The sequence below is a fragment of the Heloderma suspectum genome, chromosome 2 (assembly GCF_057233095.1).
Source record: "Heloderma suspectum isolate Gila_16-S chromosome 2, 16-S_ref, whole genome shotgun sequence".
In the NCBI taxonomy this organism is placed as follows: Eukaryota; Metazoa; Chordata; class Lepidosauria; order Squamata; family Helodermatidae; genus Heloderma; species Heloderma suspectum.
Window position 1 is genome coordinate 355,363,942 of NC_139459.1, and position 25,581 is coordinate 355,389,522.

Sequence of the window (25,581 nt, forward strand, 5' to 3'; positions counted from 1 at the left end):
TCATATGCAGTCTTTTGGTTTCATCATTAGATGCTCCTTTTTATTCAGATCCGGCCTCAATACAATAATGTAGCATTTGGGGAGGAAGATGCAACCCAGTAACCCCAAACTGGAGGCCAAAATAGAGAAAACCTGCACAGCCACCATGTATTTCCCTTTGGTGCTCAGGTAGGTGGGCACAAAGGACACCCAAACACTGCAAAAGACCAGCATGCTGAAGGTGATCAACTTGGCTTCATTGAATGCCCCAGGCAGCTTCCTGGCTAGGAAAGCCACAATAAAACAGATGGCAGCCAGAAAGCCCATGTAGCCAAGAGCACTATAAAACATGATGGCAGACCCTTCATTACACTGCAGGATGACCTGTCCATCCTGGGAATGCATGTTGAGGTCTGGAAATGGAGGAGACATTCCCAACCAGATAATGCAGATGCCCAGTTGGACACTGGTGCAAGAAATCACAATGGAGTTTGCCAAACTCTTCCCCAGCCATTTCCTCATCCTGTTTCCTGGCTTTGTGGATAGAAATGCCACCACCACCATGATAGTTTTTGCCAACAAACAAGAGATGGCAACTGAGAAGATGATGCAAAAGGCAGTTTGACGGAGAAGGCAGGTCACCTTCTGGGGCTGACCAATGAATAGAAAGGAGGACAAGAAGGAAAGCAGGAGAGAGATGAGGAGCATGTAGGTGAGGTCACGGTTGTTGGCTTTGACCACTGGAGTTACTCGATATTTAATGAAGATTCCTAAAATTACACCAGCGGTTAGGGAGAAGAAAAGTGAACAGGCAGCTAGGATAATCCCCAAAGTTCCTTCGTAGGAGAGGAAGTTTGTAATTTTAGGGACACATTGATCTCGGTCTTCATTTGGGTGCTGATCATCTGGACACTTGTTGCAATGGTCTGGATCTGAAAAAAAAGGAGAGCAGCTGCAGCATCACTAATCCAGCCTTATACAAAGAGAAGTGCCCTGAAAATGTTTTAGACCACAATTCCCGGCATTTGTGACTATTGGCCATGCTGGCTGGGGCTTCTGTATATTGAAGTCCCAAAGATCTGGAGATCTACTTCCTGCCAACCCGTGCTTTAAAAGATATGTTAGGGGGTGAAAGCATATATGCCATGAGAGGAAGATGAAATGAGGATGAGGGGAGAGCAAAAATTAACCACATGAATTAGGGATGAGAACAGGACAGATTTCAGAATTCCATGCCACAATATTTGGTGGTGGCCTGTAGCTTTCAATAAGGATTAGATATATTCATGGAGGTTTGATCTATTCATATCTTGTTATCATGATGGCTACATGGTGGCTTCCTCATTTTCCTGATTCATTGTAAGCTGCCCTGGGAGCCTTTTTTTCTGCTGATAAGGAAGTTACAAATACTTTGAATACACAAAAAATAAATTCATAGATATATCCTACAGATACAAAGGCAGGCTGGCTCTGGTTGGCCCCTTTGGGAACAGGATGCTGGACTTGATGGTCCACTGATGTCAACCAGTGTGGCTCTGCTTTTGTTCAGTGACTGGGAAAATTTGAATGGAGATGGCTACAAGGTCAGCCCAGTGCATCACCAACCAAAAAAGATCCCAGATAAGAAGGTCCAAGAAAGGCCCTTGCCTGAGAGATGTTGGATTCTCTACCTATCAAAGTCACTCTGTGGATGAGTGGCTCCTGGGTGCAGTAATGTGGCAAGTTGCCTGCTCTGGATGGGGTTACTCTCCCCCTGAAGGAGCAGCTGTGTAGTCTGAAGGTGTGCATTGAACCAACACTGTCAATGAAGGCACAGTTTTCTTCAGTGGCTAGGTGTGCCTAAAACCAGTTCTGGCAGATAAAATAGTTATGGCAACTCCTGGAAAGGGGTAGCTTAACCATAGTGTTCCATGCTTTGATACCAAGACATCTGGATTACTGCAGTGAGCTTTATGTGGGGCTGCACTTAAGGTTTCTTTGGAAGCAGGCTGCTTTCCCCCCTGTACTCCAGTATATTTCTTTCAACTCCCCTTGTGAAATTAGTTAGTGAACACATTAATAATTAACTATACAAAAAGCCACAAAGGAACCAGTGCCTAAAACAACCTAGCCTAAAACATGTCAGTGAATGTGTGCCCTATTCTGAAAGAGCAGCTCTTTGCTTTGGGGTCTCCTACCTTCCTGAGTGGAAATTGTCCCTTCTGCGCATGGGGCACAAGCATAGCAACAGATGGGCTCTCCTTCCTTAATCACCTTGGCAAATCCAGGACGACAATTCTCAGTACATCTAGAAAAAGCCACAGTCTATCCAAAAATATAAGAAACATCCCAAAAAATTACTTAGTCTGGAAGTTATATTTAAGTTGGTGTAAATAAGTTATACAGTTGGAAACAACATAGCAGGAAAATTTGGTTTGTTAGTTAAACATTATACCAGAATAAAGACCAGAATTAAGGAGGTTGAGTGGGTGATTAGATTCAGAAAACTGAAAACTGGGGCATAATCCCATACTTCCACCTGAGGCGGTAAAGAAAGAGAGAGGAGAGAGATCTTGGGGATGGATTTTATCTTAGTGGAAGAGCCCATACTTGCCATGCAGAAGGTCTCATATTCAAGACCTGGCATCTCCAGTCAAACATATCAGGTAGCAGATGATGTGAATAATCTTTCCCTAAAGTCTGAGAAGGTCACTGCCAGTCAGAACAGACAATAATAGGATGGATTGACCAAGAGTATGGCAGCTTGATATGGTCCAGTGAAAAACCAAATGCTGAAAAGGAGCCAGAACTAATTTGGTTTCAGTCATTTGTGTCTGATGCCTCCCACGACCATTGGGGGAGATGTGGGGAGCTGTGACACCAAAGTCAAAACCTGGGGACTATCAGAGATTGCACAGTCATTTGAGTAATTAAAGCCAGCAACCAAATTCTATAGAAATGGGAAACATATGAAGCATATGATCTTTAAGATCATAAGTGCAAAGGGGGTGGTTGGCATTCTCATATCCACAAAAAAATACGCATTCGGATTCGTGTTCTCTTGATTCAGCAACAACTGCCATTGCACAGAGATTGAAGAGACTTTAAGATCAAAGGTGCAAAACAGTGGGATGGGGTGGGAATTTACACAGTCACAGAAAATGAGGAGGAGGAGGATTAAGTTCACAGAGCATCCATAATCCACCTTTTTGTATGTTGCAACAACAAGAACAATCCACACAAAAATATTACTTTGGTTTAACCCAGATTCTCCTGTTCTAACAGTGATTCCCATTGCACAGAGAATCAACTGATTATAAGGACAGAACAGTGGGAACAGCAACACAAAAGGATGATGATGATGATGATGATATCCATAGAGCCACACAGAAAAGCAGTTTATGCAACCTGACAACTAATGGTGACAGCAAGCAAATTCCACTTCTTTTAATGACAAAAAAGTGTCTTCTAGGTGGCACCTTAACTATTAATGAATTCATGCTGGCCTAAGTTTTCTGGGCACTGTTCACTTCATCAGATGCAATGGGCCCCCTTTCTAGGGATGTACGAAGGTTCCGCCATGGATCTCGGGGAGGCCGAATGCCAGTGCATTTGGCCCCCCGAAATCGGTGTCGGAACGGCCCCCCGCCCCCCTGGGACGGGACATACCTTAGGCGGATCTTCCTGGCGGTGGCGGCTCCGGCGGCGGCTGCGGCAACAGTGCAGCGGTGGCGGCGGTGGCGGCTGCGGTGGCTGGCCTTCCGACCGGCTGCCACCGCTGCCATTTCCAGATAAAAAACCAAAACAAAACGTGATAGGCTACGTAAAAATTTACGTAGCCTATCATGGCTAGATTTTTTTTAAAAAAACCATGATAGGCTACATAAATCTTTACGTAGCCTATCATGGCTGATTAAAAAAAAAAAATACACACACATGCGTACGCAAATGGCGGCGCCCATGGCCGCCGCCATTTGCGTTCCTTATTTTGGCACATCTTAGTCTATGTAAACATTTACGTAGACTATGACAGCGGAAATAAGGGGAACGCAAATAGAGTAGCATCTACGCTATTTGCGTTCCCCTTATTTTCGCCGTCTTAGTCTATGTAAATGTTTACATAGATTAGACGTGCCAAAATAAGGAACGCAAATGGTGGCGCCCATGGGCGCCGCCATTTGCGTATGTGCATTGCTTTTTTTTTTTTAAATCAGCCATGATAGGCTACGTAAATATTTATGTAGCCTATCATGGCTGACTGCAGGAACGCAAACGGTGGCAGCTATGGCCTCCGCCATTTGCATGCCTGCTAGCCAGCGGCCAGATGTCCGGCTGCTGGCGGAGCTGGCCGGCGGCTCCGCAGAGTCGCTGCAGAGCACAGCCAGCCGGCCAGGATTCCGGGAGGGAGGAACGGAGCGCCTCCCCCCCCAGCAAGGATTCCAGGGGGAGGGACGGAACGACTCCCCCCCAGCATCAGCATAATCCGCGGAAAGGTAAGTACTTTTCGTACATCCCTACCCCTTTCATACCTATTCAGAAGTAACTGAGAATTTGCACAGTACAAATATCTATTTCTAAAATTCTACTTTCCAGTGAAGAGGACTGGATTACTCACCATCAAGTATGAGAAAGCATACCTGCAAAGCTTGGAGTGTGGTCTTGTGGGGTTGTAAAATAATGAAGGATTATAGGGTGGATTTAAGAAATAAAATTGCAAAAGATACTAAAGCCGGGGGGGGGGGGGATAAAAACAAGAGTCAAAATGCATAGGATCCACAAAAGAATTTACAAAGACATTTAACACCTTCAAAATTATAGAGAGACAGCAGTGAGAGAGAGAGAGGGAGAGAGGGAGAGAGGGAGGGAGGGAGAGACAGAGACTTACCTTCCTCTGGTGTGTGGTCTGAATTCAGTCAGCTTTCCTCTGTACACCTTTCTCTCCCTCTCTCTCTCTCTCTCTCTCTCACTCACACACACACACACACACACACACAGAGTGCCACTGCATTCACACAGGACACCCGTGTTGTTGTTGTTGTTGTTCAGTCGTAAAGTTGTGTCCGACTCTTCGTGACCCCATGGACCATAGCACGCCAGGCCTTCCTGTCCTGCGCTCTCTCCCGGAGTGTGCTCTAGTTCATGTTCATTGCATTGGTGATGCTATCTAGCCATCTCATCCTCTGCCGTCCCCTTCTCCTTTTGCCTTCAGTCTTTCCCTGCATCAGGGTCTTTTCCAGAGAGTTTTTTCTTTGCATTAGGTGGCCAAAATATTTGAGCTTCAGCTTCAGTATCTGTCCTTCCAATGAGCACTTCAGGTTGATTTCCTTTAGGATTGACTGATTTGACCTCCTTGCAGTCCAGGGGACTCGTCAGAGTCTTCTCCAGCACCACAGTTCGAAAGCATCAATTCTTCAGCGCTCAGGCTTCCTTATAGTCCAGCTCTCACAGCCATACGTTACTACTGGGAAAACCATAGCTTTGATTAGACAGACCTTTGTCGGCAAGGTGATGTCTCTGCTTCTTACTATGCTGTCTAGGTTGGCCATAGCTTTCCTCCCAAGGAGCAAGCATCTTTTAATTTCATGGCTACAGTCACCATCTGCGGTGATCTTGGAGCCCAAGAAAGTAAAATCTGTCACTGCTTCCATTTCTTCCCCTTCTATATGCCAGGAAGTGATGGGGCCGGATGCCATGATCTTCGTTTTTTTAATGTTGAGTTTCAAACCAGCTTTTGCACTCTCCTCTTTCACCTTCAACAAGAGGCTCTTGAGATCCTCTTCGCTTTCTGCCATTAGGGTGGTATCGTCTGCATATCGGAGGTTGTTGATAATTCTCCCAGCAATCTTAATTCTGACCTGTGATTCATCGAACCCGGCGTTTCTCATGATGTACTCTGCATATAAGTTAAATAAGCAGGGTGACAATATGTAGCCTTGTCATACTCCTTTCCCAATTTTGAACCAATCGGTTGTTCCATGTCTGGTTCTTACTGTTGCTTCTTGACCCTCGTACAGGTTTCTCAGGAGACAGGTAAGGTTGTCTGGTACTCCCATCACTTTAAGAATTTGCCACAGTTTGTTGTGATCCACACAATCAAAGGCTTTAGCGTAGTCAATGAAGCAGAAAGAGACGTTTTTCTGGAATTCTCTTGCTTTCTCCATGATCCAGCGAATGTTGGCGATTTGATCTCTAGTTCGTCTGCCTCTTCGAAACCCAGCTTGTACTTCTGGTAGTTCTCGGTTCACATACTGCTGAAGCTAGCTTGTAGGATTTTGAGCATCACCTTGCTGGCATGTGAAATGAGCGCAATTGTGCGGTAGTTTGAACACTCTTTGGCATTGCCCTTCTTTGGAACTGGAATGTAAACTGACCTTTTCCAGTCTTGCAGCCACTGTTGAGTGTTCCAAATTTGCTGGCATATTGAATGCAGCACTTTAACAGCATCATCTTTTAGGATTTTAAATAGCTCAGCTGGAATACTGTCATCTCCGCTAGCTTTATTGTTACTAATGCTTCCTAAGGCCCACTTGACTTCACTCTTGAGGATGTCCGGCTCAAGTTCAGTGACCGCACTACATGACTTAAAGCCAATTTTGGGTCCTGACTGACAGAGGACACCCAAACATTATCATACAATGCCATACGTGATGTGAAGCAGGGGGATCAATCCCTGCACTATCCTGCTTCCCTGCTCTCTCTGCTACCTTTGTGACATTTGTGTTTTGTGGTGGTCATGCTCATCAGCACAGCCATTTTGTGAAGGGGCACACCTCTCATGGGTGTCATGTTTTTACAGCACCCACAACAGTTTGGGGCATTTCAAATATGCCCTGAAAAAGTTAGAGGAACGCTGGCTTAGCATACCTCACATCAGGACTCCAAGGGTTCCACCTACTCAGGCTAAACCTTTTCTATTCATAGTCACTGCATTATTTCAGTATAAAGTAATGGATTGGGGACCACATTCCTTAGCCATTATGTACAATGGTTACATAATACAATGCTACAATAGCTAATGGACTGATAGACCTTAAGGCTGCAATCCTATGGCAATCTACACGGGACTAAGCCCCGCTGAACTTAATGACCAAGCCTAATGGAACTCAAAGGGTCATTCTTTGCATTAGACATGTATGAGATTCCCTGGGAAGAGATATTAAAAGGCATCAATGGAAACAAATAGCTTTTCCCACCTGGTTGAATGACTTGGGCCAGCCAATGGCCTTCTGATCAATGGTGAACTTGATCTCTGAGGAGGCCTCTCTCTCTAGACTCCCAACTTCCACTCTGGCAGTGGACTCATTGGGAAACACCACCCAGTTCACGATATAAAAGTCAGATACAATTTCCCCATTCTCATCCAAATAAGCTCCATCCATGGAACTATTGTAAAGTTGGAAATTTCTCAGGAAAGGGTGAAGCTAGAATGATATGGGAAAAAGAAAAAACCAATTTGGTAAAGAGGGAATTCTGTTGTACTTCTTGGCTCTCCACATGTGGACCTCTAATCTGCAGCAAGTCTTCCAGGCCGATGAGCCCTGCGGTGCCTCAATATGGTATGTTAGCCTGTCTGCAGAATTCGGACTTGCCTCGAGAGTTCTACTCATTCAAGCAAATGTGCATATATGGTCCTTCCAGGCCTTGCAGCTCAAGGCAAAGTGAGGCATTTCTGGTAAGTCTCTAAATCCAACTAGGTTGTGATTTCTCCCTGACAAATAGACAATTTCCTTACCTCCATACCCAGATCACCATCATCCCATCATACAAAACTGAAAACTAGAGGGAGATGATCTGATATAGCCATGGGTGGTGGTTCTTTAAGGGCAGGAGGGTCAGAGCACACCCAGGAGCTGTGTAAAATAAAAAAAGAGAAGAGAAGAGAAGAGAAGAGAAGAGAAGAGAAGAGAAGAGAAGAGAAGAGAAGAGAAGAGAAGAGACTCTCTTCCCTCCAGCCCCGCCAAAGCACCTGCCTTTATTTAAGAATAAACATTTGCTGAGGCACTTCCCTTTGCAGTGATCTTCGTCAGGACCTATAACAACAGCAGCTGTGCCAGCTAGGGGTGTTACTTACCCCGTTCTGGTCCGGGGCATCCACAGGCAGGGGGAGGTGATCTGGTCCTCCCCCGGAATCATCCCTGGCCGGGTCCACTTCATGGGGAGTCCGTGGAGCCACCGGCCGGCTCTGGCCACTGCCAGACTTCCGGGCGCAGCCGGTCTGCAGACGCAAATGGCGTCCAGCATAGGTGATGCCATTTGCGTCCCTGCTGTTGGCCGTGATTGGCTACGTAAATATTTATGTGGCCAATCACGAAAAGAGCAGGGACGCAAATGGCACAGAGGCCACCATTTGCGCCCCTGCTCTTTGCTGTGATAGGCTACGTAAGTATTTATGTAGCCTGTCATGGCAAAAGGAAGGGATGCAAATGGCGTAGCAGCTGCCATTTGCATCCCTGCCTTTTGCCATGATAGGCTACGTAAATACTTGCGTAACCTATCACAGCAATGGCAGTGGATGCAAATGGTGTCCCCTAAGCTGGACACCATTTGCATCTGAAGATGGCAGCAGAAGGAAGACAACCTGGAGTCGCCGCCACCACCAGGTAGGTCCATCCTAGGGGGATTTCGGGGGGCAGAGGGGTAGTCCGTTCTGCCACGGACTCTGGGGGGCACATTCTAAAGAATCTGGCCTCACTTGAGTCCATGGTGGATTTCTCCATCATCCCTAGTGCCTGCCCTGCCCTGAGAGTGGCCTTTCCCAGTGCAGTAGCTTCCTTACTTCACCTGCAACTGCTCACTCACGTGCAGAGCCCTGAAATGCTCTAAGGCTGTCCAGCTTCTCTGGGTGAGCCCGCTGCCTTGAAGCACATTTTTTTAAAAATAATAACACCAAATTTGCTCAGTGTAAGTGGTGAGCTTATACTATCCAATTGGAGAAGACCTCTTCCCTCCACAAGGGAGGGAGTCTTTTCGTCAACAAGGTTATCTCTGGCTGGGACATTGGCTGAGCCAAGCCAGCCAATCATTAAGCTAAAGAAGAGGCGAGGAAAGGAGACAGATGAGTGAGTCAGTGTGGTGTGTGCCCGTGCTGGCTTGCTTACTTGCTTACCATTCGTTTTTAGTTCCGCGGTTTGAGTTGTCTGCCCTGTTCTGCCATCCGCAAGCCCCCAGAATTCTCCCTTTTTTCCCCTGCTCCAGAAGTTAAGTAAATAATTTCATAGCGGCCGTCAAAAAATCCTTCTTGCGCGGCCGCAACCTGTCTCCGTAATTCGGGGACAGACGGCTCCGATTTATGGAAAAGTTTCCGGTTTATGAAAACATTTTTGTAAACGTTTCCGTGTTTTCTGATGGTGGGAATCCTCCACATAACTTCCGCTGGATGCGCGACTACTGAGATTGTTTATGTATTTCTTCCCATTGCAGGGATTTCTCCTAGGGATGTCAGAGAATTCCGTCATGGATCTCGGTGACGCTGAGGATCTCGGTTCCCCCCGAAATCTGTAGTGGAACGGCCTGCCCCCCTGCCCCCCCGTGGATCCCCCCCGGGACGAGACTTACCTGGGGCAGATCTTCCAGGCAGTGGCAGTTACGGCGGTGGCTGCAGCGGCGGCGGCTGTGGCGGCTGGTCTTCTGACCAGCTGCCGCCGCCGCCATTTGTCTTGTAAAAAAAAACCACACACACAACGATGTGATAGGCTACATAAAGATTTACATAGCATATCATGGCTGGGTTAAAAAACAACAACAATGACATGATAGGCTACGTAAAGATTTACGTAGCCTATCAAGGCTGGGTTAAAAAACAAAAAAAACGCGTACGCAAATGGCAGCGGCTACGGCCGCTGCCATTTCCGTTCCTTATTTTTTGCCATCTTAATCTACATAAATATTTACGTAGACTATGATGGCGAAAATAAAGGGGAACGCAAATAGCATAGCAGGTGCTATTTGCATCCCTTTTTGATTTGCCGTTTTAGCCTATGTAAAGATTTACGTAGGCTAAAACGGGGAATCAAAAAGGGACACAAATAGCACCCGCTATGCTATTTGCGTTCCCCATTATTTTCGCTGTCATAGTCTACGTAAATATTTACGTAGATTAAGATGGCAAAAATAAGGAATGCAAATGGCGGCGGCTGTAGCGTATGCGGTTTTGTTTTTGTTTGGTTTTTACCCAGAGCCCTCCACGGCCGGAAATCCGCGGAGGATTCCGGGGGAGAGGAACGGAGTGCCTCCCCCCCCAATAAGGATTCTGGGGGGAGGGACGGAATGCCTCCGACCCCCACCATCAACATAATCCACGAAAGGTAAGTGACTTTCGTACATCCCTAGATGCTTCTCCTTTGTAGTGCAGACGCATATAAATATATGCACGCAGCAATGTAATGCAGAGATGGACATTTTCCATGGCTTATTATGAAAATAATAAAAAGTCCATTATGTTTTTCTAGTATAAAATTATTTACTTCATTTTATTACATTTATATTCTGACCTTCCTCCCCATTCTTACCCTCACCTTACTGTAAGAAAGGTTAGGCTGGGAAATAGTGTCTGGCCCAGAGGAGCCCTGGAGAAATGGGAAGCATTCACTAGTCCACCTCACGCAGCAAAATGTCCTAGGCCAGCAGTGGCTAGGGATGTACGAAACACCTACCAGGCTCCACGCCGAGCAATCCGCTGTGGGGGGGAGGCGCTCTGTCCCTCCCCCCAGAATCCTCGATGGTGGGGGAGGAGATCTGGTCCTCCCCCCCGGAATCCTGCCCGGCTGGCTCCGCTTCGTGGCCAAGCCGCGGAGCCGCTGGCTAGCTCCAGCCGCCCGCAGCCAGACATCCAGCCACTGGGCAGCCCTGCAGGGATGCAAATGGCAGCTGTTGTAGCCGCCGCCAATTTGCGTTCCTGTATTGAGCCATGATAGGTTACGTAAGTATTTATGTGGCCTATCACGGCAGGGGGGAAAAACCCAGCATACGCAAATGGCGGTAGCCGCCGCCATTTGCGTATGCTGGATTCCCCCCCCCCGCTGTGATAGGCTACGTAAGTATTTACGTAGCCTATCACGGCTATGAAGACAAAGCGAATGGCGGCCGCAGGACAGCCGCCATTTGCAAAGCAGCGCAGAAGGGAGCAGGTAAGTGCTCCATTTCACGCTCCTTTTGTGGGTTGGGGGCAGCAGGGACTTTCATTCTGCACACCTTTTTGTGGATTGGGGGGGCAGGGGAGTCATTCTGCTATGGATTTTGGGGGGCAAAATGCACTGGCATTTGGCCTCACCGAGATCCATCATGGAATTCTCTGACATCCCTAGCAGTGGCTGCGTTTGCGTGTGTCCTGTTTTGCTGCTGCATCTGAACAAGGCAGAGAGCCAAGTTATGTCTCTTCCTTGATTGTGTGTGTGTGTGTACGAGAGAGTGCATTGATGTGTTTTTATGTGTTCTGTGTCTCTGTGCTGTATGTTGTAAAAGGAAGAGTTTTTATTTGTATTTCATTTTTACCATAGGAGAGATATATGTATTTTGCTTCCAGGAAAGAAAGGAATATGATTTCCATAAAACTTTGCATTGAAAAATATTTTTGCATTATTATTGTACATTGTTCTCTCGCTGTCTCTCTCTTGGGTGTGTGAGTTTAGTATTGGGGCAGAGTAGGAGGCTCACTGGAGATGGCCACCATTAGGGATGGACGAAAGTCACTTACCTTTTCTCGCAGCTTGTTCGCGGTGGGGGGGAGCGCTTCGCTGCTCCCCCCGCGAAGTTCAGGCCGGGGGGGGGGGAGGCTTCCCTTCTCGCCTGGCCGAAATTCAGGCCGGGGGGGAGGCTTCCCTTCTCGCCCGGCCGAAATTCAGGCCGGGGAGGAGGCTTCCCGCCTCGCCCGGCCGCGAACACGAAGGTTAAAAAAAAAAAAAAAGTCCCCTGATAGGCTACGTGACGATTCACGTAGCCTATCATGGCTAGATCTGGAAAGTCAGCCGTGATAGGCTACGTGAATCGTCACGTAGCCTATCACGGGTGACTTAAAAAAAAAAAAAAAGCGTGTACGTGAATGGCGGCCCCCATAGGGAGCTGCCATTCGCGTTCCTTATTTAGTTGCTGTAGTCTACGTCAATGTTTACGTAGACTACGGCGAAAATAAGGGCAACGCTATTTGCGTTGCCCTTATTTTCGCCGTAGTCTACGTAAACATTTACGTAGACTACAGCCACCAAATAAGGAACGGGAATGGCGGCTCCCTATGGGGGCCGCCATTATCCGTACACACTTTTTTTTTTTTAAGTCACCCGTGATAGGCTACGTGACGATTCACGTAGCCTATCACGGCTGACTTTGCAAATCTAGCCGTGATAGGCTACGTGAATCGTCACGTAGCCTATCAGGGGACGTTGTTTTTTTTTTTTCTTTGATTGCAATGGCGGGGGCGGCAGCCGGTCGAAAGACCGGCTGCCGCTCCCGCCCCGCTCGAACACCGGACGAACCGCCAGCCGGACCCGCCGCCGGGAGGGACATTCAGGGAAGGTAAGTCCCGTCCCGGGGGGGTGCGGGGGGCGGGGGGGTGCGGAGGATTTCTCCCCAAAACTTGTTCAGGGGGCCGAACACGTTGGCGCTCGGCCCCCCGAAGTTTCGGGGAGAAATTCTCCGCCATCCCTAGCCACCATGAGACCCATCATAGCCTCGAGCTGGACATGTCTGTGTGGCCCTGAGAATATCATCATTTCAAGTGGCAGCATCATGATTTTGTGTGATAGTGTGACACTCTGCCCCCCGGTCACTAACAATTCCATGTGGAATGCACATTTTTTTTCTAAAGGAAGAGAACGTGGGTCAAAAAGGAGTGCTTTTGAATAGCTACTGAATGATTTCTCCACTGCTTCTTTTGCATGTACAATCTTAAAGTTTATGTCACTTAGTTCCTCCTAACTATGTTATAGGTAGGGATGTAAAAAAGTTCTGCCATGGATCTCGGAAAGGCCGAATGCCAGCGCATTCGGGGCCCCGAAATCAGTGGCAGAACGGCCCAGCACCCCCCCGCCACCCCCTGGGATGGGACTTACCTTGGGCGGATCTTCCTGGCGGCGGCAGTGGCTCTGGCGGCGGCTGCAGCGGCGGTTCGGCTGCAGCGGCTGCGGTGGCCGGTCTTCTGACCGGCTGCCGCCGCCGCCATTTCCAGTTAAAAAACAACAACAAAAAAATGTGATAGGCTACATAAAGATTTACGTAGCCTATCACGGCTAGATTTAAAAAAAACACCGTGATAGGCTACGTAAATGTTTACGTAGCCTATCATGGCTGACTTAAAAAAAAAAAATACGCGCATACACAAATGGTGGCGGCCATGGGCACCGCCATTTGCATTCCTTATTTTGGCACGTCTTAGTCTACGTAAACATTTATGTAGACTAAGACGGTGAAAATAAGGGGAACACAAATAGCATAGATGCTACGCTATTTGTGTTCCCCTTATTTTCGCCGTCTTAGTCTAAGTAAATGTTTACGTAGACTAAGACATACCAAAATAAAGAACGCAAATGGTGGCGGCCATGGCCGCCGCCATTTGCGTACGTGCGTTTCTTTGTTTTTAAATCAGCCATAATAGGCTACGTAAACATTTACATAGCCTATCATGGCTGACTGCAGGGACGCAAATGGCGGTGGCTATGGCCGCTGCCATTTGTGTCCCTGCTAGCCAGCGGCTGGATGTCCGGCTGCTGGCAGAGCTGGCCGGTGGCTCCGCAGAATCGCTGTGGAGCACAGCCGGCCAGCTAGGATTCCGGGGGGGAGGAACAGAGCGCCTCCCCCCCAGCATCCGCATAATCCGTGGAAAGGTAAGTCACTTCCATACATCCCTAGTTATAGGTTGCCGGCTGTTGGGGATACCAAGGTTAATCCACCTCCTGTGATCCATTGGATCCACCTCTGCTGATAATCCCCCCCCCCTCTGCTCACCATTAGATTAACTGCCAGCCTTGACTGGAAGCAGTCATGAAGCCCCAAGCCAGTGCCAACAGGGCAGCCTCTGCATGAATGTTGAACTGACTCACCACAATTATCTTAAGAGACCCCAACACCACATCTACCACAACCCCAGTGAGCCCAGGTTGTCAGATTGCTGAGTACAGTGCTGTGTGGTACAGCCATGGAATCCCCGTTTGCTCCTAGACACCACTTCAAAATAAAAACTCGAAAATTGAAGGATTTCTGACTGAGGTACCCATAGATGACAAGATGTCCACTGCCACATCCCTGTTCCCAGTTGGGTTCAAATCCCCACTAGGGTTTACTGTGAAGCTCACTAGCTTAAGCTAACATACAGGACTGTTGTGAGGACAAAAATTGGGTCTGAGTTCCTTGGAGGAAAGTTTAGGTATAAATGGAATGAATAAATACAATCTGTGAAGGAAAAGGAATACCTGCCATGAATGCACCATTTGAATTTCCTGCTTATTTCCACCCACCATCCTCATCCCATTCAATCGAGATGAGTATGCAGCATGTAAGGTCTGTGCCACAGCCTGGATGGAACTGTAAATACTGTAAGAATCTTGAGACAGGACCTTTTCAATCACATCCTGGGGCAATTTCTCCCAGTACTCATTTTCTCCACATCTTTTCCAGGCTTTCACAGACAACATCTTCCTTGAATATAAACAATGAAATACTGTCTCCCCAAACTGCTCGATAGCAATTAAAAATGATTCAAAATTGCCATATTGTGTCCTTCTGTTTTTCTTGATTACGAAGGACAAGGAAACATGGGTGTGCTGGAGATCAACCATTTTGTAGAACAAGCTTACACTGAGGTCCTGCAGTGCTGTTGCAATCAAAACTTTCCCCACAATTGATTTTGTGATCTGTTCAACTCTATGAATGATCAATACTAGAGTCAATATGATCTGAGAGTCCCCTGGAAAAACAACTACATTGACCCGAGTGTCCATAAAATAGGAAACTATGTTGAACATGCTTTTAGTCCCACCCAGCAGTGAGATGCTTGCTGAGAAGGCAATGCAAATGCCATTTTTTATGAGGACAGGTGGAAAGCTTCTCATGAACCTTTCCCCATTGTCATTGTCTGGAGCCAGGAGACTGATCCAAGTCCATCTGAAATGCAGGAGCAGTTTTGCTATCCCCAGGTATGGGGGTTCTGGTTTGGGGACCATCCGGTATAAAAAGGGGAATGTGTGTCTATCCTTGGGAACTTGACTTACAAACCCATAACTGACCTAGGAAAGAGAGAGAGATTTGTGTGTTTTTTAACAACAACAACAACAACAACAACAACAACAACAACAACAGGCATTTTCACACATCAGTCTATCAGGCTAAAGTGCAAATGTTGGGAAAATACATACTGATACATTCAATTTCCCCATTTCAACCAGCTGAAAAACAGGTTGAAAATAGAAGAAGGTCACAAGTGGATATTGGAGAATTTCAGCAGTTTCAAAAATTGCTGGTCCGACCATCCTTTCCCATTTCACAGAAGGAAAACTGATCAGGCTCAGAGAAAACTATCTTGGTCTACACGCATACAAGGCGCAGATGGGATCTGAAGCCAAAGCCACCTATTCACTCCCAGAAACAAGCAAATAAAAGTGGTGATGCTTAGAGAAACACATACACAGGTAAGACACCAGCCTCTGCACCCTCCCCACCAGTCTAGGCAAACCACACCTACATATGCTGTTGAGATTTGTGCTAGAATTGCTTGACAGAGAAAGAGATCTTGGGGCTGTGGTGTACAGCTCGATGAAAATGTTGATCCAGTGAGTGTCTGCTGTAAAAAAGGAATAACCTCTGTTGGCCATAATTAGGGATGTATGAACTGCGCTTCTACTGTTCATTTGTACGCCTGCAGTTTGAGTCCTCTGCCCCATTCCGCTCTCCGCAAGTCCCCAGAATTCTCCTTTTTCCACTCCGGAACGTACATAAATAATTCCATAGCGACCCTTGCAAAATCCTTCTCGCATGGCCGCCGTCCGTCTCCATAATTTGGAGACAGATGGCTCTGATTTATGGAAACATTTCCGGTTTATGAAAACATTTTTATAAATGTTTCTGTGTTTTCCGATGGCAGGAATCCCCCATGTAACTTCCGCTGGATGCCAAGCCTAAAATTTGATACTGCAATTTTGGAAAAGTTGAAGAAAAGGGCAAGTAAAGCAGCTGGAGTAACTCCTCTGGGAGGAAAAGTTCCAACATCTGGGACAGTTTTGCCAAGAATAAAAGGTGTTTATGGAGAGAGATGAGAGAGGTGTACAAAATTATGCACTGATGTGGAGGAAATGGATAGGGAGAAACATTGTCCCATATCACTGGAACCCAGGGTCATCCCATCAAGCTGAGTGCTGGGAGATTCAGGTCAGATTAAAAGAACTACTTTTTCACACAGTATATAGTCATAATATGGACATCACTACCACAAAATGTAGTGATGTCAGTTGCTTTAAAAGGGGATTAAAAAAATTCATGGCAGATAAGCTATCAATGGCTACTGATCATGATGGCTACTTATGACCTCCAGTGGTGAGCCAGGATGCCTGTGTATATGTGTTGCTTGGGAACATGAGTGCAGAGTGTTGTGTTCACATCCTTCTTGAGAGCTTCCCACAGGCAGCTGGTTGTCCTGGACTGGAAAGGCCTTTACTGGACTGGATAGGTGTTTGGTGTGATCCAGCGGGGCTCTTACGTTCCTTTCATAGGTGGGTATCATAGGGATACCCTCAAAATGTCAAGGCTACTCTTGAACAAAGCCCAAACATGTTCAATCCCCTCTGGAGCAGCAACTCTTCCAGCAAATTTCATTCACACCTGCCAAGGAATAAACATGTTCCTGGCAGTTCCCATTAGATAAAAAGAAAGACCAACACACACACACACACACACTACAGAAAATCCTGGACCAATTTTTATGGCTCTTGAAGAGCGTAAACATCTCCTAAGGGACTATTATGCCTACAAATATCATCCATGAGAGTCAATGGGAGCTTGAAGCCTCAGATGCCCAAACCTCAACTCAGGTTTGGTAATGACTCAAAGCAGGCTGGCTCCAAATCAGTCCAAGCAGAATGGAGCCAGATTCTGCAGTGATGATGTCTTAACCCTCCCATGTTTCCCCAACTCTTGTTGTTGTTGTTGTTTTTCATACTATATGAATATATGTTAAGTAAAAGCAGTCTAAATACCTGCAGAATGACTTTGGAGTGCTAGTGCTGGGAGCCCTCCATCTGGAAGCACCCCTAGTCTAGATTCAATTCATTATCAAACACTGAAAACTCATTGCACCCCTTGTACTGTTTCAAACACCCTGTGCAGAGGTGACAGGGGGACAAAGGAATAAGGAAAGTATAACCTTTTCAAACCATCTTCAGTTCTTTTCAAAGTACTGCCTGTCACCAGCCTTACTTGGTGATGCCCGGCCCAATGCCACCTTCTTGGCTCCTCTGGCAAAGCTGAACCATACTCAGCCTACATCCCTCAGCCCCATTCATATACCTGTGGGATCTTGTAGATGTCCAGCATGGCTGAAATCTTGGTGGAGATTTCAGAGTCGGCCCCTTCAAGAACTGCCAACAAGTTATTCTGCCTTCCACAGCTGAAGTTTGGAACATGCTGCTGCCCGACAGACATCAGGTCTACCATGGCCTCATACGTCATTCCTCCACTGAAATAGTTCTCATAGATGTTGTAGCCCAGGGAGATATTGGGCAAGAGCCTCAGATTCTGGTTGATCTCATGAATTGTAAACAAGAAGGGCAGGATTGACCAGTACCTCATTTCTCTCAAACTATAAGAAATACAGATTTCATCAGATTTTTATCCTTTATTCCATGAAAACATTTAGCAATTTGTATGTGATTTAGGCAATAGAAATTTCTACTTTTTACTATTGGAACTAGATTCCCAATAACACCAACGGGAACTTTCCTCCCAATGCAGAGGGCCATATGGGGGAGGGGGATTTGTTGTTGTTTTTAGGACCATGACAGAGAGGGAAAGGTTTGCACTCCCCCTCTCTTTACCTTTGTAGTCACGTATCTAATAGTCCACCCTGCCTGGCATTTATTGGTATTTCTAAAAATGTGGATGTAGGATGCAAAAAATCCCATTTCATTTTACATTAGTTTAGCCCTCATGCTACATCCGATCTAAAGCCTCATGCAACATAGCTGATGATCCCAGCATTATTTGGTTTGTAGAAATGAGTTCTCCTACAGACAAGGCACATAACTGTTTGCAAACAAAAGTCCCTTAATAGCAAAGCCAGGGCAGATGTCCAGTCAAGTGCTGGAGAAGGCTGTGCAGAAGCATCAAAGTTCTACAACTGCAAACCCAAAGGTTAATGGGAATGAGGCCCATTGGGCTCAGTGGGATGAACATCTGAGTAAGCATACATAACATAATTGCACTTCAGATTCAATGAAATTTGTTGAAGTAGTTTATGAGGTGGTGCTCTACGAACTGGTGTTGTTTTTAGTGGGTTTTGGTGGGAACATATATGAAAGGGAGCAATTAGCTTCAAAACTTGAAGAAGAGTAGCCAGGCAAGTTGTTTCGCTCCATGAGCAAACTCTGTTCTTCCCAGACACATTGCCACTGGGAAGCTACTTCCAGAATCAGGTTATGAAACTCCCTGCCAAGGGACCCCAGGTGGGTTCCCTCTTTGCTGTCCTTATCCTGGCAGGCAAAGACACGTTAATCCAAGCAGGCCTTTGGCATGTCTGTGGGTCTCTTGGGTTCATTGCTGTTGTTATTCTATTATGGTTGTGTTTAAAATTGTGCTTGAATGTATTTGTTGTATTAATCTTTTAAACAAGTTTGCATTTAACCATGCTTGTCAACGAATGTAAGTGCCATTTCCTTGGCAGGAAGGCAAGGTACAAATAAAATAAAAACAATAAAATTGGATTATCTCGACAACCATGTATCTATTTTATTTCATAGGAGTTCAAGGTGGTGCCCATGGTCCTTCTCCCCCATTTTATCCACACAACAACCCTATGGAGATTGGAGATGATTAAACTGGGAGAGGGTGACTGGCAAAAGGCTTTAACTTTTGTGAACCACCCAGAGAACCCCAGCTATTGGGCGGTATGCAAATGAAATAAAAAAATAAAGGTTAACTAGTGAAATTCATGGCAAGGAGGCATTGGAACCAGAAACCCCTCAACTCCCCAACCAGCTCACAGGCACTTCGTCACACAGCGAAATACATAAAACACCAGTATTTCTTGAACAGAGATCACTGCCTGAACATGGACCCTCCTCTACTCCAACTATCAATGCAATTTGGAAGGCGCTGCTCTTCCATGATATGCTATATCATATTCATTTAGTTCCCAATAACCTTCCTCTACATGCTTCTGAAGAAGGTGCATCCATAAACAGAGTGCAACACATTCCTTCTCATCAAACTTAGCAGAACATTGCACAATAGCTATACGAAATACGGGGTGAATCACTTCTTTTTCTTTCCTGGCACTTCCAGTAACATGAAGCCACTCCCGAGTGGCACCTGTTGCTCACTGGAACCAGGGTGCAGGGAACAGGGTCACCAGAGATGGAGCAGTCCCTTAAATTCCCAGTAGCCAGCACCTCACCACATGAAAACTGCAGCACACTAAGTTTAGTATCATGAATAGAAAGCAGCGGGGAGGGGGGATTCACACAGTCACACAAAAGCAGTCCTTTGGACCCACACACACAATGATAATAACAACAACCACAACCACTAAACATCAAGAACACAACTTCTCCTTTGAACTTTGCACTTTCCACCATAAAGCATTTCCCGAAAATCCCTCTGCGTGTCTTTGCAGAAGTAACATTGAGAAGCAGCACAATATGAAAATCATACAGACATAGGAAGCTGTCATACATTACGTGGGATGATTGGCCCATCTTGCCCTGTTTTATCAACAGTGACTGGCAGCAGTGACTCTCCAATGTTCCAGGCCAGAGTTTTTCCAGCCCTGCCTGGAGATGCTGGGGATTGAACCAGACCTTCTGAACACAAAGCATACTCTCCACAACTGAACCATGGCCTCAGATCTCAGAATTAAGAGGGACTCAAGAGTCAGCATGGGCAGGAATAGACATCCCGAACTGAAACTCTCCATGCCCACAGAGAACCCCCCAAAGGAAGGGAAGACAGGACTCGAGACAGAGGGAAATGCTGGGAGGGCATTTTCTTTCACATTGCTAAAAGGTGAAAACAGTTTCAGGGCTTTTGAACAATAGACAGGGTTAGCCCTCAGCCCCACGCCCAATGCACCAAATGTATTGTCAAACACATTGAGAGTTGCGGGGGAGGCACTGCTGCTTTTGGCTTAAATTAATGTAAATAAATAAAGTTCTTCCTCCCTTCCTTGTCTCTGGGAAGTAATCACAAATTACTCTAGTTCTAATTCTCTCTCAACGTGCCCTGCCATGCTTAACTCATTTTCGTCATCTGGGATCACAACCTGTGTGGCAGCTGGCGAATGTTAGACCTTGAACATAATGGTGTTATTGGCCCACACAATGTTGATGGCCTGGTGTCTTACTTCAGTTCTTCTGAAGCACACAGCGAACAATTCTCTTCTCCCTGTACACCACCACCGCTCCCTGCTTTACAATTGCTTCTACATACTTGAGATGCTGGACAACCTCCTCCCTCCCTCCGCAAAAAATGTTTGCCAACCCTGTTTAGAAAGTTCATGCTCTCAGCATGTGCAGTTCCACATGCTGAGCTCACTTAATTTAATCATAGTACTGTCGTGACGATAGGATAAAAACCAAGATTGTTTCTGCTCCCCTGATGCTGAGCACATTTACTTGAGAATAGACATCATACGGTTGTAAAAAAAGAAAATTAAAGATCATATCTGCTGAAAAATAATAAAATAAGGATCTAGAACAAAATCTATACCTACCTGTTTATAGTCCCCTTCATATAAAATGTGTTTTTAAAATAATAAGGAACAAAAGATGCTGCGGTGAATACTTTCAACCCCAGGACGCCTGTGTGCTGCCGTTCCCATCACCTGCTGATCTCTGGGAAATCATTTGGGGGGCCCTATCCTGCAGGGGACTGGACCCTCTCCCTGAGATCCTGCAGGAATTGGACCACTGCTGGCAGCTGCCCAGTGATCTCAGGTGCTGACACCAGTCCTGACTGAAGAGTCCAAAAAGAACAAGGGGCAGCATTTGAAATGGCAGGCTGTATGCTCACTAGATGGTGCCTGAGCATTTGTGTACCCTCCCCAAGAATCCTTTCCCTCTAAGGAAAGAAGGATGAAATAGGAATGAGAACTACTGGACTCATGGACCATGCTTGAAAGGGGAGCTACCAGAAAAGAGAGATTCACTATCTCCACTACTAAAAAGGAAAATCTAGAGAATATGAATTGAGAGTTTGGCCCCTCATCACTTACAATTTAAATCTGGTAGTGGGAGGCTCCAAGAAACGGTATGGCTGAAATACAGTATTTGCTGTAGATGTGATCCCACTGATCACGTACTCTCCTGACCGATAATAATTAAACGGGTCATTCTGATTACTTATCACATCAAACAGGCATTTTGTCTTCGGCATCCCATGGGGAATGCACAGCAACAGAATAAGGAACAGCAGCAGAGGCATGCTGGAAAATATGTCTAGTCTCCTTCTGTTTCTCATGTGCTCATGCATACATAAACGTGCCTGTGACTGGTCTCAGGAACAACTAATTGGAAGCTAGCCTTTCTCCCAGCTGCAGTGGACTTGGTCTGGACAGCCCACCTGAGAGAGCACCTTCCAACGCAGGACTGCCTTCTGCTAGATCTCCAAAATATAGGATTGTCCTCTGTAGTGGAAGACACTCAGACACCTTAGAAGGGGATGATCAAACCTCACACCGGCACAATCCCTGCCTTCCCTACATCTCCCCTCAGGCTCTCAGAGGCTCAGGATCTATGTATCCACCAGTGTTTCAGGGTGCAAATATGAAGAGTCACTGAGTACTGCTCTTGATTTGAGGTTTCTTGCATCATTTTCAAAAGTGATCATTGGAAATCAAAATCCCTCAAGCTTTGGTGAGAATAAATAGCCATGATTTGGATAATTATGAGAGCAAAAATCACTGCTGCAAATTTGTTTATTCTCTCTCTGGCTCCATGGGCAGGTGTCCATCTGGAGAAAACATGTTTGCACAATTCACCAGTGCAAGTCTCTTTCGTGAGACAGTGAGGGAACAGTTCAGTAGGGGTGAACGAAAGTCACTTACCTTTTCTCGCAGCTTGTTCGCGGTGGGGGGGAGCGCTTCGCTGCTCCCCCCGCAAAGTTCAGGCCGGGGGGAGAGGCTTCCCGCCTCGCCCGGCCGAAATTCAGGCCGGGGGGGGAGGCTTCCCGCCTCGCCCGGCCGAAATTCAGGCCGGGGAGGAGGCTTCCCGCCTCTCCCGGCCGCGAACACGAAAGTAAAAAAAAAAAAAAAAAAACGTCCCCTGATAGGCTACGTGACGATTCACGTAGCCTATCATGGCTAGATCTGGAAAGTCAGCCGTGATAGGCTACGTGAATCGTCACGTAGCCTATCACGGGTGACTTTAAAAAAAAAAAGCGCGTACGCGAATGGCGGCCCCCATAGGGAGCCGCTATTCACGTTCCTTATTTAGTTGCTGTAGTCTACGTCAATGTTTACGTAGACTACGGCGAAAATAAGGGCAACGCAAATAGCGTTGCCCTTATTTTTGCTGTAGTCTATGTAAACATTGACGTAGACTACAGCGACCAAATAAGGAACGGGAATGGCAGCTCTCTATGGGGGCCGCCATTATCCGTACACACTTTTTTTTTTTTTTTTAAAGTCACCCGTGATAGGCTACGTGACGATTCACGTAGCCTATCACGGCTGACTTTGCAGATCTAGCCATGATAGGCTACGTGAATCGTCACGTAGCCTATCAGGGGACTTTTTTTTTTTTTCTTTCATTGCAATGGCGGGGGCGGCAGCCGGTCGAAAGACCGGCTGCCGCTCCCGCCCCGCTCGAACACCGGATGAACCACCAGCCGGACCCGCCGCCGGGAGGGACATTCAGGGAAGGTAAGTCCCGTCCCGGGGGGGGGCGGGGGGGGCGGAGGATTTCTCCCCGAAACTTGTTTGGGGGGCCAAACACGTTGGCGCTCGGCCCCCCGAAGTTTCGGGGAGAAATTCTCCGCCATCCCTACAGTTCAGCAAACTTTGACTGACATTAACAAATTAACTTTAAATTTCATTTCCATTTTAAAGCATCTGACCATTTCTGATCTTTGTTCTGCTCAGTTCATGATTAAATATACTCAGTTGGACACTGGAGTTGATTTAGTTCCTTGGCCTAGCTGGAGGGTGGTTTTACTCACACCTGGACCAGTTTGCAGGCACTAACCTGGTTTTGAAGAAATTCAAAGGAGTAATTGGGGAAAGGGGCATATCCTTCTCCATAAATACACCCTTAAGTCTGGATTCCCATTTGTCCAGGAGTTACTAGCAACATGGGTGGTGGCAAAATTCAACTGACCTTCAGGGAAGAAATAAACTCTTGATATATTGAGCATTACAATATGTTGAGAAAATTAGCATTATTGTAAGGGAGCAAAAATCAGTCCTGCACCTTTCTTGACTCTCTGTGTGGCTGTGTGGGCAGATTTGCATCCGGAGAAAATTATGCTTGCACAACTCAGTAGCTGTATTTCATTGGTGAGCATGGAGTAGTTCAACAAAGTTTGAATTTCCTTAGGCTTTTAATGTTATGTATAGTTTTATGTTAAACCAGCCAACCATATCTGAATTTATCTGCTTGGTTCTTGAATAAATATGCTCAATTGGGAAATGGGGTTTATTTAGTTCTTTGGCCTCACCTGAGGTTGGTCCTATTTATGCCTGGACCACTTAGCATGCACTAACATACATTTTAAGGAGTTTGAAGTGTATCTGGGGGAAAGGGGGGCATCCTTTTCTTGTAATAGAAGCCATAACTCCACATCTAGGATCAAGGAGGTATTAATCATGTGTTTGGTGGCACATTTCGACTGACCATTGGTGAAGAAACAGCTTCAATGTAGTGGTGGTTACAATATCCCAGTACAATGGAAAAGTTCAAAAGTAGCTCCTGGGGACTCTGTGGTGATTCCTCCACACCCTGCGCTTTTGGTGTGCATGAGGCCTTCATCCTCCTAAGCTCAGGGCTGATGCTGCAGAGTGCCAGCACCAGGGCAGAATGTTTTTAATGTATAAAATGTTCGTGATAATGTTATTGTCTTTATTATGATTGCTGTCTCTTTCATATACATACTTAAACTGTATAGAGATGCAGTATAGGGAGTGCCAACATCATGGAGGCCATATCTGATCTTGTTAAATCATGGAGGAACCTGCCCCAGGATCTTCTCCCATCTTCTGGAAAGGAGAAGTTTGAGGCAGCAAAGGTTAGCATAATTGGTGTATGGCTGGGCTGGCAGCTAGACCTATTCCCACATGCCTGTCTGTGGCAACATACAACTGCCCTCCTATATTAGTGGACAGTATGCCTTTCTGCCCCATGAAGGTAGTGGAGGGTTTGAGGTAACACAGAGGCCCCTCTGCCCTAATGGCTCTCCAGCACTGCTGCCTCTCCCTTTAAAAAAGAGACCTGGAACTCAGAGTCACCTCTGAAATTTCCCACAGTTCCCTAGATAGGGTTGCCAGATCTCTGCCTCTGGGGCATTGTTTCCAGCCAGGAACAAAGGGGGGGGGGATTCTCCGGACCAGAGCTCGGTGCCACCTGCTGATTGTTCTCTCCGTCCTTTTTTTCCTTTCTCACATGTTCTCTGGCTCGCCATCGCTCCACCGCCCTCCTGCCCCAAGCACCACCTTTGCACTGTGCTTGTGACACTGCTTGGGGCTGTGGCACTGCTAACTGCTCCTCCAGGAGGGAAGAGGGACTCAGAGGCAGTGTGTAATGCCCCCCCCCGCTTCCGACTCCTGTTCCCTTTTCCTGTCTTCTCTGCAGAGCTGTGAGCTGAGCTGTGAGCTGTAGGAAAGAAGTCCCCAGGATCCTAAAGCCCTGTTAGTTTTCCTCTCCTCACCTTTCTCCCGGGGTCGTCTCCACGATCCATTAACACCAAGGTGGCTGTGTGTGGAGGTTGTTAGGGATACACAACAGTGTGGCCATCCCGCAGCCACCCTGTAGCTTATTGTGGAAAAACTGGATTTTCTGAGACTTGTTGTAGCCCAACTTTTCTTCTTACTTCACCTTGGCTGCGCTCCGCTTGGGGTATATTCCATCCCCTGCACTTGGTTAGGTATGATCGCCCTGCCGGTGGGTGTGGGTCTCTAACCCGGCCCTGACCTCACTAACCCCACTCAAGGGGTGTTTCGCCAAAGTTTTTCCTCCCTCTTTTCCCAAAGTTTCCCCATTTTGCAGCTAGCCATGGAGCAACCTACTTTTAAAACTCATTTGTTCTACGGTGCAAAACCGAGACAGCGCTTTAGCACCCTATCGCAAACACGAAGCAACTACTCCCACTCCATCCTGAAGCTCAGGTAAGCAATCCCTTGCCCTGGAACTGGGTGCCTGCAATCCGCGGGTGATATTGCCCATGTCTGAATTGCTATGGCACTTAAATGCAGCCATGGGACCATGAAAGCGAGGCTTCCAT

General features: G+C 46.7%; 1 protein-coding gene across 1 annotated transcript; it reads right to left on the bottom strand.

Moving 5' to 3' along the window:
• LOC146355518 (vomeronasal type-2 receptor 26-like) lies at window positions 1-24,113 on the bottom strand. Its single transcript, XM_084829919.1, has 3 exons — window positions 23,979-24,113; window positions 21,709-21,772; window positions 1-911 (listed from the first exon to the last, which is right to left on the bottom strand). Exons 1-3 carry the CDS (start codon window positions 24,111-24,113, stop codon window positions 1-3), a joined length of 1,110 nt encoding a protein of 369 aa, XP_084686045.1.
• Between the last annotated feature and the right edge of the window lie 1,468 nt (window positions 24,114-25,581).